A 15592-nucleotide genomic window follows, 5' to 3' on the forward strand; every position below is an offset into this window, starting at 1 on the left:
CATACAAGCCACTTGGCCATCAAAGTGCTCTTGAAATGTGGGAGTTGGGATTGAGATGTGCCGGGAAGTGAGAAATGCATGCCAGATTCCAAAGACTTAGTGTGAACCCAAGAATGTAAATTATCTCAATGATTTTTAAAATATTCATTTCATGTTGAAATGACAATATTTTGAATCTATTGGGTTAACTAAAATATATGATTAAAATCAATTGCACCTACTTCTTTTTACTTGTTTAAAGGGAATTCCAGAAAAAATTTTAATTCTACGCACGGCTCCTATTCTTTCTGTTGGACAGGGCTGCTCTGGTGCTGTCTTCTCCATCACACCTACTGTCCTTTGCCCGGCTACCTTCTTATTTAGCTTCTGGCTCTTACCTCCTCAGGGAAGCGTTCCCTAAGCCCCCATATTCACCCAGGTTCTCCAAACCTGTTCTCCCAGTGCCATGTTCCTTTCATTCATAACCCTTAGCTCATTGTAATTCTGCATCGACTCGTGTGCTCTTTTGACTTCTGTGTCTTCATGAGGACTGGGTAACATCTCTGTTTTTGTTCATCATTATCTCCCCAGTGCTGCAGGCATCCACCACATATTCAATGGATGAATAAATCCCCATTTTAAGATGAAAAAACTAAAGCTCAGTGAGGTTACATAACTTGCCTTGGGGGCTCGCTGCTGGTCATGGTAGAGCTGGGCTGCAAACCCAGAGCTGCCTGATCTAAATCCACGCTCTTTTGGCCACATCAAGCTGTGGGACCCAGCTTGCACCATAATTGTTGGTCTGACTGTCCCTGTCTATAAGATTTTACAAATCAAGGCAGGGGCTGTGACTCCTTCAGTAACATTGCCCCAGGGTCTGGCCCATTAAAGGTGGTTGGTAAATGATGAGCGAATGGATGAATGAATGAATGAATGAATGACCTGATGCCCTTCAGCAGAGCCTCCACCTCCAATCCATCATATCACCTTGCTTGTCCAGGCTGATTCCCAATATCTTTTCGTATTTCCTTTCTTGTTTAGTTCTTTCCCACACCCAATAAAGCTGATCTGTGTCACCACCAGGAAACTGCAGAACAATGGAGTATGACTTCTGCAGCTTAGTCGCTTGGATCCCTTGCTCTAGGGGAAGCCAGCAGCCATGGGCAGGGACACCCAAGCATTCCAGCAAGGAGCCCAGGTGAGTAGGAACTGGTGGTCCTACCAGCAGCCCCGTGGGTGGGTCCCAGTCAAACTCTACGATGCCTGCAACCAACAGCTTGACTGCAACCCCAGGGGAGACCCTGTACCAGACCATCCAGCTAAGCCACTTCCAAATTCATGACCCTCAGAAACTGCAAGATAATAAATACTTGTTATTTGGGGGTAATTTGTTATGCAGCAAGAGATAATGAAGGGGAGTCCACCTTAGTGTTCAGTTCCCTGTTCAGCTGCTCCACGGAATTCTTCCAGCTGCACTCGTTGTCTGTGAACTTGAACAGCATGCTCTGAATCGTCTCATTCAGCTCCATCGCGACCATCTCCAGGTCAGCCCGGCTTGCCTTGCCTGCCACGGCACTGCGGTCAGCTTTCTAGAGAGAGAAGGAGCTCAAGGAGGCAGGGCTGCTGGAGTGGGGCAGGGCAAGGCTGGGGGAGAGTAGACCCCTTTGGACAATTTTTTTCCAGTCTGGAACCCTAGAGTTCTAGTTTTGGCTTAAATTCAACCTTGGGGTTTATGCTGGCTCAAACCCAACTTTGACAGCTAAGCCAGTGTCTTCCTATGACAGAATTTGATACATGATTTTAAAGCCTACATAGCAAAGTATCACCAATCCTGGGTTACTGAATATAGAAGTTGATGGGACAACTTTTGAGAAGCTATCCCAATCTTTCTATATAAATAAAAGCCAGAGGAAATTCTGGAAGGCTCTCTCTCTGGCTTTGACTTTGGCTAGATGTTTTCATTTCTCTAGGTGAGAGAGCTGGGGCTCAGGATGGGGGAACAGGAAAGAAGGAGGAACCTCTGCTTACTCACCTCCTTCAACTCCTGCTCCATCACTTTTTTATCCACCTTGTTCATTTCTATTTTTTTTATCTGAGCTTGGATTTTCTGAGAACAGAAGAAAAAGGCATGTCAGCCACCCTTGCAATCCTTGAGGCCAACATCTGCCTCCCACCGCCACTCTTGCCCTGTGTTGGGAAGGGACAGTGAGGCTAGGAGGACAGTGGGCAAGTGGCACATCAGAAGACTGGGCTCAGAGGTCTCCAGGTGCCCAGATCAGGAGGAGAGGAAAGCAAGACTTGGAATGAGCTGTCCTCTGACTGGTGTTATCCTAGGAACTTTGCTCTATAGGGAGACAGACACGAGGAAGGAAAGTACAAATGAGTGTTGATGATTTGGTTCCCAAGATATTTAAGGCAAATACACTTCTTCTGGTCTATACTGGGTCCCAGTGAGAATTCCATTCTATTCATTTCCTAAACATGTGCCACACACTCTGTGCCCAAGTGTCAAGGGAGAACCCCCCACACCATGACACGACTCCACGAAGAACAGACTCACCCATATTCTCCCCCTCTCTCTGCTTACTAGATTGTTAAAGGCAGAATTGTGTTCCCTACAAAGATACATCCAAGTTTTAATCCCAGGATCCATGAATATGAGACTATCTAGAGAGAGGGTCTTTGAAGATGTGCTTAGTTAAGATGAGGTCAAACTGGATTAGATTGGGCCCTGATCCAAAATGACTGGTGTCTTCATAAGAAGATGAATTTGAACAAATGGACAGACACAGAAGAGAAGCCCATTGGAAGACCAAGGCCGAGATTGGCATGATGTGTCTACAAGCCAAGCAATGCCAAAGATTGCTGGCAAACACCAGAAACTGGAAGAGGACAGGAGGGGTCCTCTCCTAGAGGTTTCAGGGGGAACCTGGCCCTGCCGACACCTCGATGTCAGATTTTTAGTCTCCAAAGCTGTACACAATAAACTTCTGTTGTTTTAAGCCAAGTTTGTGGTACATGGTTATGGCAGCCCTAGGAAACTAAGACACAGACCCTTCCCATGAAAGGAGCTGCAGCTTATCTGCTTGGTAAGAACTTTGCACCCAAAGGTCCGGAAACTGGCTTCTAGCTGGCTACATTTCACAGCCTCCCTTACAGGTAGGTGCGACCATGGGGATATAAATGGAATGGGTGGATGTCTTTAAAGGGGCAGGGCCCTTCTTTGTCCTCTCTCCTCTATGCTGCAGGCTTGGATGTAAGGTTAATCACTGGCAAGCCATCATGGAGCATGAGTGACCTTGTGAATGAAAATAAAGGAGTAGAACAAGAAAAAGAGGAACTTGGGTCTACAACACCACGGCTCTCTGCTAGCTCTGGACTGGCCATCTCTGAATTTCTTGAATGTGAAAGAGAAATACATTTACATTTTAAGTCAGTTATTTGGGGTTTTATGTCCTCCAAAGTTGAACCTAAGTCTAATTAATGCAAAGCTCCATCCCACCCACCTTGCCCCTCAGGTGGGTCCCAAGGTTGGAAGGGGAGGTAGAGGTATGGCAAGAAGCTCCTGCTTTGGCTTCAGGTCTAGCTGCCTCCTCCAACCCAACAATCACAGTAAGCTGTGACCTTTGGGAGTTATCAGGCCCAATGCTAACACTTAGATCCCCACTGGATCTTTGTACATAGTCTCTGCTAGTTAAAATCTAGAAATAAAGAGGGGTGATGAGTCAAGACCTTTTGACTTCCAATGCTAAGGTCACCCGGTAAGAGGCAGGACCAGAATTCACAATACCAGGCCACCTCCCAGCAGGGTCAGCCCAGGTGGGTTTCCTTGCCTGGGTTTCTTTTTCCTACCTTTTAAAATGGTATGAATTTCACTCCTCTCCAGAGATATTAAGGGGACTAAAAAAGGTGTCTATAAGGTTCTTGGCAGATAGTTAGCGTGTAATATATATTAGCCATCAGTCTTTTCCTGCACCAAGCCAGATGAATAGAACAGTTTGTCCCAAGAACAATTTTGGAATGCATCAACAGGTTAATAAAGGCCACTTGGCCACTTGCAAAGGGCAAAAAATATTTTCCATAGACTAAATAAGAATTCTTTCTTCACTTTGGTTTTTTGTTTGTTTGCTTGTTTTTTTATTTTTGCTGCATTCTTGGCGGGAAATAATCCTAGAAACCCACCAGGGGCTGTAAATCCTCACCCTTGTTGATTTTGCTTTCCTTCTCCATGGTGAGGCTTCCGGAAATGATTATGCCCTGCAAAGGCCTCAGAAAAGGACCAAGTCCTCACCGGTCTTTGGTGTGAGGTTGGAACTGCTGTCTGAAGAGCTTTGTCTTTTAGATCCTGGGTGCCTCATAGGCTTGGCTCAGACCAAACTGTGCCCGTGGGCCACTGGGCCCAATAGCCATTGCCTTCCATTTCTCTCTGTGACAACATTCACCTAAACTGGGCTTCGAGGACGATGGTAACCCCTGAACTAGTGTCCTGTGGCTACTGTAACAAATGACCACAAACTGGGCAGCTTAAAACCATCAGAAAGTGGTTCCCTCACACCTCGGGAGGCCAGAAGTCCAAAATCAAGATGTCAGCAGGGCCTGTACCACCCTTGGAGGCTCTCAGGAGGGTCCCTCCTTGCCTCTTCCAGCTTCTAGTGGCCTTTGGTGTTTCTTGGCTTATAGCAGCTTCACTCCAGTCTCTGTCTCCATCTTCACTTGGCCATCTTCACTTTTTTTTTTTCTTTCATGGGATATATTTTAGTTTTCTCAATGACCACTGAACAACTCTAGGGCTGATTTGTAGATTTTATCCAACATCAGAAAAGCCAATCTTGCTTTTTTCAAACCACTTCAAATAACTATGGCGATATTATCACCCTATAAAGTATGTTTTATTGCTAAGCAAGGGTCAGGAAGCTATCATGCGCAAGGCTCAAGACGATGCTTAGGATGGAACATGCAGAACAAAAATAGTTTCCTTTCATATCCAGATAATATAAAGCCGACAATTGTAGTCCTGTCTTTATGGGATGAAAACAATCCCTTTATAATAAGTTTCCCGAAAGGGAGAACAAATAGATAATAACTCTTCTGGTGACATATTATGGTACACTGGCCAGTGTGCTTTTGGCGATTAAACATAATCCTGTGAATCAGATTAATTCACTTGCTGAGTGTTCATTTGCAGCATCCCTCTGTTGGGTCTTGGAGAGCCCTCCATGACCTTGTGGAGCTCCCCAGGGTCCACTTTGACCAGAGCCTTGCTTGAAATTCTGCTGCTATCCATCCCGCTGATAGCCAGAATAGTCCCAGGGAGCAGTGAACTGAGATTGCTCATAACCACTGTTTGGGGTGTTAGAGAATGAAGGGTGGTAACCATCATATCCATCTGAATCCACTGGCAGGGCCCCAGTATCCATTCATCAAGCCTCTAGAACCATGGGAGCCTCCACGAGACACACCACGGCTGTTGTAATTTCCTGACTGCCAAGCGGAAATCCAGCATTCTGCTGGGGAGGCTGCTGACAATGACCATTCACTTGATGGAGTTGGTCCTGGAACCATGGTAAGTGCCACTGAAGCTGTTCTTGCTGAAGTTCTGTTTGTTCTACTTGGTGAGGCTTACTGGAAAAGTTCTGGTTATAAGTGGTTGTTACTGATCTTACTGCTTTAAAGTTGCTGGTTCATTAACAGGAGGAACTAGGCCATTCATCTCGAACCCCGTCTGCATGGATTGGAATGGAGCTGTATTTACATTGATTCCACTTCTATGTAAAGGTTTGCTTGTCCCAGCCTGGAACACCCGAGGCTAGGAAGCAGCAGGAAGGGATAATGTGCTGTGGTCTGATCTGTATTTAGAGAGACTGTTGCCTGAACCTGGTCAATTGGTTCCCTTTGTGGTTGCTGCTCTGTGGCATGAGAAGGCTGATAGAAGAGCAGAGACGCTGTGTACCCCTTGCTTGTGAATGGAACCAAAGAAACCTGTGTAGCTTCTGGTTGTACAGGAACTTGATTAGATTGAGCAAGTCTAGATTCAGAATGAACTGAAGGGCAAACCATGCTCTGTGTTGGACTCATGGGTTGTGCAGATACAATAGCGGGATAAGTATCTGGTTTTCAAAATCATTGAATCTTGCATGAAATTACATGGCCACTGCACGTGCGCCATAAGGTCCTGCACTCACCGTCTTCTCACAAGGGATCTGCCTGAGCCACGGAGTCAAAGAGTGAGGCTCTAGGGCTGAAGGAGATGCAGCCTGTGGTTGCTGCTGGAGTGAATTTACCACCTCAACTGTTTCAACTGTCCGTTCATCTACCTGCGCCTTTTCACTGCTGCTGAACTGTGTTTCTGCCATAAATTGTCTGTTTGCATACTCTGCAGATACAACTTCACTTTCTTTGGTGTATTTTGCTGCTGGTAATTGTCTATCTGGTCTTCAACTCTGGTGCTGAGGCTGCCTCCTCTTGCTCACATGGCTCACTCTGGCAGCTGTGGGTGCTGTCAAAGTAGTTTGACCGGAAAATATACTCAACAGATTCCTTTAGAGCTTTATAGGTTGTTCTACATACAGAGTTTTCCTTCCCTTCCAGCAAGTCCCACAGGTAAATGGAGGCATGTTCCTATTGCTTATTCAACCTCAAACTCATGTCCCATTCAGGGCCATTAACTTAACAAAATTCATCCAATAATGACAATTCCTTTTCAGTATTGGAACTCCATTCAAACCTTGTTTCAGATCAGATTGCACCTCATCTCCCAATTTGTCCAAAACATATTGCAGCTCAAGTGTAGTTTCTAAACGTTTCTCTTCAGCCTCTTCTTGCATAACCTGCTCGGGTCGCGCTATCCTGATGTGCTTCTTTATTGTTCTCTGAATATCTTGACTTACTGCCATGAAACTCCTCTGGAATTCTTTTGTAAATTCCGAGTTATTTGTGAATTCTTGATACTTGATCCGGCATCCAGCTGATCTTGATTAAGCCTTCCCCCTTTGTTCATTGGATCCCGGTAATCCTTAAACTGGCCCTCTTTCTTCTCCAGGTTCCGAAGTTTCTAGTCGATCGCCTGGAGAATCTGTGTCATGGCAGGGTCTGGACAGCGCAGGGGCAGGGGGTAGGGTGCTGAGAAGCGGGGGCACCTGCTTCTGCCTCACTCCCTGCCTCACTCTCAAAGGAGCCCGACGGGTATGGCCGTCTGGACATCGTGCTGCCGCTGCCTCTGTGGCTGGGGGCCAAGGGCATTGTGCACGCTGAGGCCGCTGGAAGCCCCCGAGGAGGCGGCTGCGGAGCCAGGTGATGGTGAGATTCGGGCTGGGTCCTGGGGCACAGGCCGCTTGGCCTGGTCCCGGCTGCACCAAGAGCTGCGGCTAGTCGGCTACCTCACTTTAATTGAGACAACTGTCATTGGATGTTGGGCTCACCCAGGTGATCCGGCTCATCATGAGATCCTTAAAGTAATTACATCTGCAGAGACCTCTTTTCCAAATCAGGTCGCGTTTACAGGTCCCGGAGACTAGGACTGGAGAGTCCTGGTCCTTTTGGAGTCCACCTGCCCTCCCACTGCAGCCCCTGGAGCTGGCAAAGCTGCTGCCACCCTCGCATTCCTCTGGGCGGGTTGTTTTGAAAGGGGTCTTAGATTTGCTCTTTGCTCTGTATTAGTCTGGCCTTCCATTTTCATTTCTAGAAATTTCTTGATTTTGCAAAGTGTCTCTACACATTACCTCATTTGATCACCCCCAAATCCTAACAGCTGTGTAATTTTTGAGTACATGGAAATACATAGCATGTTTTGGACTAGGAAAACAATGAGTAAAGGATTAACACCTAAAAAGTCATTTCTCCCCAGTTTAAATTATGGATTGGATTTCAATCAAAATAGCAAGATGGGGTTTCCACTTCCTGTATGGTCAAGTAAACTCCTGGACCTGACTCCCCTGTAACAGCTATCCACGTTGGAAAAAATAAACACATACACACCCACACATGTGCACATGCTCTCACACACATGCACACACGCACTCATTCATGATCACACATTCACGTACATGCTCTCATACACACTCATAGGTCATTCAACCACTCACATGCTCATACTCACTCATGCTCACACACACACACTGATACTCATGCTCACACAATGAGCTGACGGCCCTGGAGAATGAACAGAAGCAAGCAGACCATGCAGAGTCAATGCTTGAGAGAAGAGAATCAGGCAGGGCAAGTCATCTGCTTTTTTTTAATTAAGGTGAAATTCACACAACATACATTAATCATTTTAAAATGAACAATTCTGTGGATTTAGTACATTCACAATGCTGTGCAACTATAACCTTTCTAATTCCCAAACATTTTCATCATCCCAAAAGGAAACCCCATACCCATTAGCACTCACTCCCCATTCTCCCCTGGGGCCCCAGTTCCCCCAACAACTAATCCATTTTCTGTCTGCATGGATTGGCCTATTCTGGACATTTCACATATATGGAATCATACAACACTTGTCTTTTTGTGTCTGGCTTCCTACACTGGGCATAAATTTTTAAGGTTCATCCATGTTGTAGTATGCATCAGTACTATGTTCCTTTTATGGCTAAATAATTTTCCATTGTATGGATAGGGCCATCTGATTTCAAAGCTTCTAGCCTGAGGGCGAGGGACAGCTGGCACCTTATGGGGTGCTGAAACTCTGATAAAAAAACCAGGCTCTCTAGCCTCAAGAACTAGAAGTCAAGACTTTAGGGGCAACCACAGACATGAGGCAGGAAATCTTGGGAAGGAGGGAGCTAGAGAGGGGCTCCTGATTTCTGTGCCTACACTCAGCCTAAATGTCTAGCTGACTTCTGTCCGGGACAGACTCCAGCTAAGGATGAAAGAGCTGACCTCTGATTTGATCTGCTGCCCAAAAGAGAGTTTGCAATTTGAGTCCAATAATAATATGTGCTGCCTGCTAAAGCATAAAATAAAACAAATGAATAAACAAACAATAAATACTCTTTAGATAAAGGTAATAGAATCCAGAGTTTCCACCACATAATAGTCACAATGTTTAGGGTAAAACAACAAAAATACTGGACATATGAAGAATCAGAAAAATGTGACCCGTTCTTGAGAGAAAAGACAATTGACAGAGACCAACCGTGAGATGACTCAGATGCTGCCATGAACAGACAGGGACTTCAAAGCAGCTCTTACAACTGTGCTCTAATAACATAAGGGGGAGGAGGCTTGAAAAGGCGTAAAAAGACAGGAAATAGCAGAGAGATAAAAATATTTTTAAGAGAACCAAATGGAAATTCTGGACATATCATGATTACAATATTAAAAAAATTTTAATGGGCTTCACGAAGATGAGAGAGGAAAACACACAACTTGAGGACAAATCAATAGAAATTATCCAGTCTGATGAACAGAGAGAAAAGATGAAAAAAATTGAGAGCCTCAGGGAGCTGTGGGACAATATCAAAAGAAGTCTCAGAAGAAGAAGAGATAGAGAACGGGGCAGAAAAATATTTAAAGAAATAATGGTAAGAAAAAAATTTCCAAGTTTTGGCAAAGATATAAATGTTCAGAGCCAAGAATCTCAATGAGCACAAGGCAGGACACACAAATAGAAACCTGTACCTAAGAATATAATTAAATTGATGAAAATAAAATTTAAAAAGATCTCAAAAGCAGATCTTTTTAAAACCAACACATTACATACAGAAAGGAAAAAACCCACAAACTCTTCTGATGATTACTGACTTTGGAAAGTATAGAAGCCAGAAGACCTTAGGAAACATCTCGAAAGTGCTGAAATAAGAAACTGCCCATCTAGAATTCTATATCCACTGAAATGTCGGCATATAGAATAATAATGAAGGGGAAATAAAGACATGTTCGTATTAGAGAAAATGAAAAGAATTTATCTCCAGAAGACCTGTAGTACAAGAAATGCTAGAGAAGCTTCTTCAGGCTGAAGGTAATTAGTATCAAGAATTAAAATTTCATTATGTGGTAAAAATAAATAAAAGAGTGCAGTAATAAATTCTAGTAGTTAAAAAATAGAGAATGAGAAGGCTCACAACAGAATAACATATGCTACCATTTCTAAGGGGAAAAAAGGGGAAGCATATTTCTAGAAAAAAAAGGTGAAATATTTGCTATACATGCAGAAAATGTCTCTGAAAGAATATGGAAAGCAAAAATAGCATAGTTTCCTCTAGGAAGGGGACCTGGGAAACTTGAAAAAGGGGTGAGAAAGACTCTTTTCATTCATTCACCCTTCTAACTTTTGAATTTTGAACCACACAAATGGTTTTGTATTACAATATTAAAAAAAAAGAAAAAGGAGTATAGGAAAAGGCAGATCAGTAGGACAGAAACACCAAATCTAAGAATTCATAAGAATTTTGCACATGCTCACTACAGAAAAATGGGTTATTCAACAAATGGCCTTAGGAAAACCATTTTGCACAAACTATTGGATCTGTTGTGAACCCTGAAATAAGAAAGAGTAACATCATTTTACAGATGAGGACATGGAATTAAGCGAGTTTAAGTGACTTATGAGTCCAGGGACAAATACAGAACTAGAAGTTCTCATGACTGTCTCAGGCTGTTTCCTCCTACACCATGTTTCTTACATGTGAGGCTTACTAGGTTGATTGATGAGATCCACAGCTGGTCCCGTGATTGGATAAGCTGGCCTTGAAGCCAGATGACGTAAGAGAGTTCATGGACAGCTTTGTGCTCTGTACTTTTTTTTTTTTTTTTTTTTTTTTTTTTTTTTTTTTTTAAAGGAAAGACAGAGAGAAGGAAGGAAGGATAGAAGGAAGGAAGGAAGGAAGAAAGGGAAACATCTTTAAACATTTTCTTGTTTTATTGTATTTTGTTTTTCCGTTTTTTGTTACATGGGCTGGGGCCGGGAATCGAACCGAGGTCCTCCGGCATAGCAGGCAAGCACTTTGCCCGCTGAGCCACCGCGGCCCTGTGCTCTGTACTTTTGATGGAGAATTTTGCACCTGAGCTTTCCTTGGTGCAGCCAATATTGAACATCAGCCTTGAGTAGGCTCATTGCCAGCATGCCGGGGCATGTGTACAATGGGTAGACCCATCTACCCAATACCATTCCCTAATTATTCCTGGAAACACAACTTGACTTTGCTCAGGTATCAAGTGGTCACACACTTCTGAGAAGGCTGGCCCTCTCCTCCATCCCAGGAAGTAAATATTGATTAGTTGACACCACCCTTGTTTTAAAAAAATAATCATTACTCTTTAATTGGGATAAAATATGCATAACATAAAAGCCACTATTTTAAGTGGATAGTTTTTTGGCATTAAGTATATCAACAATATCATGTAACATTCACATCTATTTCCAGATTGTTTTCATCATCCTAAACCAAAACTCAATCTAAGCTACTCTGGATAACAGTCTTTTTATTTCTTCACTATAAGCATTTAAGACTGCGCATTTTCCTCTAAATACCATTTCTGTTGCACTCCTTTAGTCTAGCTATTTGGACTTTTTATTATTGTTTAGAACCATTGGTCAGATTTCCATGATTTCTTCTTTCAACCATGGGTGATTTAATTTCCAAACACATAGGTTTTTGCTTTTTTTTTTTTTTTCCTAATTATCTCTTTGGAATTGGTTTCTAAATAGATTGAATCATGGCAAGTGAATGTGATTTCTATGACATACAGATCCTTTGACATTTGTTGAAATTTTAATAACTTTTCTGTGTATACTTGAAAAGAATAGGTATTCTGCAGTATTCTTTTTATGCCCATTAGACCAAACTTGTTAATTATTAATTTTTGAATTTTTACTGATTGTCTACTTGATTTATTGCTTATTGAAAGAGACATATTAAAATCACCCATGATGATGGTTGATTTATCTATTTCTCCTGTTTTTCTGTCATTTTTATTTTATATATATTTTAAGGCTCTATTATGAGGTGCATATTAGTCTAAGTTGAACCTTTTGTTATTTTATAGTGACTCTCCTTATCTCTTGTGATCCTTGATGATGACAGCAAACCACTGAATTAACCAATTCTGTGATGACAACTACTGGCCTTCTTGTCTTGTAAGATAATACACCTTCCTTATTGTTTAAGTCACTTTTAGCTGGCCTTTGCGTTTTCTGCTATCAAAGGCATTGCAACTCAGACAGCTTCATCTTGATTACGTTAACTCCAGGGCCTAAGGTTGCAGAATTCCAGAATTTTGGATGGTGTTGATTGATGCACTGTAAGTGTATTAACTATTTCTGTGTAAAAAACTTACTGGTTTAAGATCTCACGCAAATTCCTTTGATCTAGGGTTTGCAAGGTGGTGCTGGCTGGGGTGTCTATCGAGGTTGCCGTTGAGGTGTCAACTCAAGACGTGACCAGGGCTGGCAGGTGTGTGTCCAAGGTGGCTGACTCGCGGAGATGGCAAGTCCGTGCTGACCCTCTGGGGGAGTCCTCATTTCCTCACCACATGAACCGCTCCATAGAGTTACTTAAGTCTCCTTGCCACGTGGTGTCCGACTTCCCCTAGAGCAAGTGATCCAAGAGAGAGCAAGGTGGAAACCACAATGTCTTCTATGATCCAGTTTCCTAAGTCACACACCACCATTTCTGCAATATCCTATTGGTTATACGGGTCAGTCCTATGCAGCTTCGACAATGCTGAATCATCTTTAAATGTCTTGGAGCAATTATACGGCTATTTTTCTCTGATAATGAAAATGGCACAAACAAAGCACCATCTGCTCCGTCAGGACCAACAGAGTTCTCTTTGGAGCTGGCAAGCTTCTTCAGCCAGCCAAGCTTTTTTATAATTAATAGAGCTCAGCTTCACCGGCAGTGGTAGATGCTTTGGTTAATTCTGCAGGCATGCTCGGGAGGAATAGAAGCTCTTCCCTAAGCTGACATCAAAAGTTTTGCCAGCCTCTACCTATGCCATGGGGCAGCACCCCACACAGGAACCGACCAACTGAACTCTCCACAGTTAACAAGAAAGGAGTGGAGGCAGATAGGAGCAAATGGAGAGCCGACAGTCAGTGAGAACTGCCAGGGGAGCTTTTTTTGGCACAGGGAAATGTATTGAGCTAGGGTGTTTAATCCCCTTAAAACTGGGATAAGTGTAGCTCACACTCCCATTCTGTGCCCTGAGGACATCAGAAACTCTTCCCGAGGTTTCTGAGAATTCTGGGGGTTTTAGGGTCACCTTTTCTCTGGAGTCTCCCTCTGTGTTTTGTGAATTTTCCTTTTCTCCACACTGCACTAACTAACCCAAGGGACGAAACCTTCTCCTTTACCACTTTCCTCCAAAGCAAACAGGAATTCAGGCAGTTGTGAATAGCAGAACTTCTACAGAAGATGTTTGGATCACTAAGTGAGGTCACACTGTACTCTATTCAGGCAAACAACATAAAATCACGTATTGGGCATGCCTGTTCTTAAAAGTCCATTGAGAAAACTTGTGGCTGACACTCCCTGTTCTAGTTTGCAAGCTGCTGTAATACGACATACCAGAAATGGAACAGCCTTTTAAAAAGGGAATTTAGTATGTTGCTAGTTTACATGTTCTAAGGCTGCAAAAATGTCCAAATTAAAGCAAGGCTGTAGAAATAAAATCTAATTTATCCAGTGAAAGATACCTTGGTTCAAGAAGGCTGATGATTTTCAGGGTTTCTCTCTCAACTGGAAAGGCACATGGTGAACATGGCAACATCTGCTTGCTTTCTCTCCAGGCTTCTTGTTTCACGAAGCTCCCCCAGGGGTGTTTTCCTTCTGAATTTCCAAAGGTTTCTGGCTGCGTGGGCTCTCGTGGCTCTTTCCAAAATGGTTCCCTCTTAAAGGCCTCCAGTAAGCAACCTCACCTTGAATAGGAGGAGACACATCTCCATGGAAACTATCTAATCAAAAGTTACCACCCACAGTTGGGTGGGTCACATCTCCATGGAAACAATAAAAAGATTCCACCCAGCAATACTGAATGAGAATTAAAGGACATGGCTTTTCTGGAGTACACAAGAGATTCAAACCAACACACTCCCTTTATCCAGTGTATGGACAGATGAGTAAAAACATAAGGACAATAAGTAAATAATAGGCAAGATAAAGGATGTGGGATGTTTTGGGTGTTCATTTTTATTTTTATTGTTATTCTTATATTTTTGGGTTTTTTTGGAGTAATGAAAATGTTCAAAAATTTATTGTGGTGGTGAATGCACAACTATTTGATGACACTGTAAACGACTGATTGTACATTTTGGATGATTATATGTTATGTAAATATATCTCCAAAAATTGCTTTAAAAAAAAGGTCCATTGAGGGCTCCCAACCCATCAAAATGGCAGAGAAAGATGTTTCAGGGCCCCCCACAGGAGCTTTGACCAACCAGCAAGAACATCTTTCTTAAAGCTCCAGAATACATTTAAAGGATTGCATTTCTTGCCAATCAAGAAAAAGGCAACTCAAAAGGGGCAGGGTCTTGTGGCGCCCTGGCTGGTCCTTTACCCACCCCTCACCAGCTCAGTGAGGAGCTGGCCCACATTCCCAGTGCAGGCCCCTGGCCCTGGCTCCAGAGGGAGCAGTCACCCTTGTGCATGTACTGGGGCATGTACGTGTGACCCAGTCTGTCTGGTGGTGGCCTGGGGAACTCATCATCCCACAACTTGTCCTGCATGTACGAGGCAACTCATAGAGCTCTACTAAAGAAAGGCTGTGGGAGAGCAGTAAAGTGGCTGCCTGGGACAAGGGATTGCTGGCTTATAGTATACTTAGTGTAGTGCCTGGAACCATGAGGAAACGATTTCCTAGGGAAGAGGGGACATTCTTATATGGATAAATGGGGGAATTCCTAGGACCAAATGCTCAAGACAAGCCACATATACAGTAAGGACCAGGGAAGTCCCTGTATTTTGGCCTTGAACTATTATTTAAACTCATTTTATGGATAAACTCTGAAGGTGTTAACTTGCACAGGTCAATCTGCAATGAATGGGAAACTTTTTTTTCTTTTTTTCCTTCTCTCTCTCTCTCTCACTACCTCTTGAAATTCAAGGAAAGCTCTGTCATAACACTAGTTGGATATAAGCAGAAGGAGCAGATGACACAGAGTCTAAATTCTAGTGCTGACACATTAAAATATCAAAATGTCCAGCTTTCAACAAAAGATTACAAAATATATGAAGAAACATGTAGTGAAGGCCCATGTAAAAGAAAAGATTAAACCATTGAAGCCATTAAAAAGAAGGGTAAGACCTAGGAAGTTCCAGATAAAGACTTTTTAAAAATGGTGCTAAATATGCTCAAGGACAAAGGAAAACATGGACAAAGAACTAAAGGAAATCAGGAAATGACAGATGAACATGAAGAAAATATCAATAGAGAGATGGAAATTTTGAAAAGGAACAGTAACATAAATTACAAATTCCCTAGAGGAATTAACAGAGATTGGAGCTGGAGCTGGCTGAGGAAAGAATCAGTGAACGTGAAGATAAAACGACTGAAATCATCCAGTCTGACAAGCAGAAGGAAGAAAAAACCGAAGTAAACAGAGCTTAAGGAACCTGTGGGACACCATCAAGTACATCAATAAATGCATTGTGGGAGTTCAGAAGGAGAAGAA

At 43.0% G+C, this 15592-nt stretch overlaps 1 protein-coding gene and 1 pseudogene across 5 annotated transcripts in view; both read right to left on the bottom strand.

The window, feature by feature from the left end:
* The window catches only part of C23H16orf96 (chromosome 23 C16orf96 homolog), a 97966-nt gene that overhangs the window by 25818 nt on the left and 56556 nt on the right, over nt 1-15592 (bottom strand). For all 5 annotated transcript variants that reach the window (XM_077141930.1, XM_077141933.1, XM_077141929.1 and 2 more), the window contains 2 exons: nt 2012-2086; nt 1404-1568 (listed from right to left, as the gene is read on the bottom strand). In XM_077141930.1, the coding sequence (XP_076998045.1) occupies nt 1404-1568; nt 2012-2086 (240 nt within the window). The remainder of the gene's footprint in view (nt 1-1403; nt 1569-2011; nt 2087-15592) is intronic.
* On the bottom strand, nt 2111-7768 carry LOC143667574 (caprin-1 pseudogene; annotated as a pseudogene).

This window comes from Tamandua tetradactyla, chromosome 23 (genome assembly GCF_023851605.1).
Source record: "Tamandua tetradactyla isolate mTamTet1 chromosome 23, mTamTet1.pri, whole genome shotgun sequence".
In the NCBI taxonomy this organism is placed as follows: domain Eukaryota; kingdom Metazoa; phylum Chordata; class Mammalia; order Pilosa; family Myrmecophagidae; genus Tamandua; species Tamandua tetradactyla.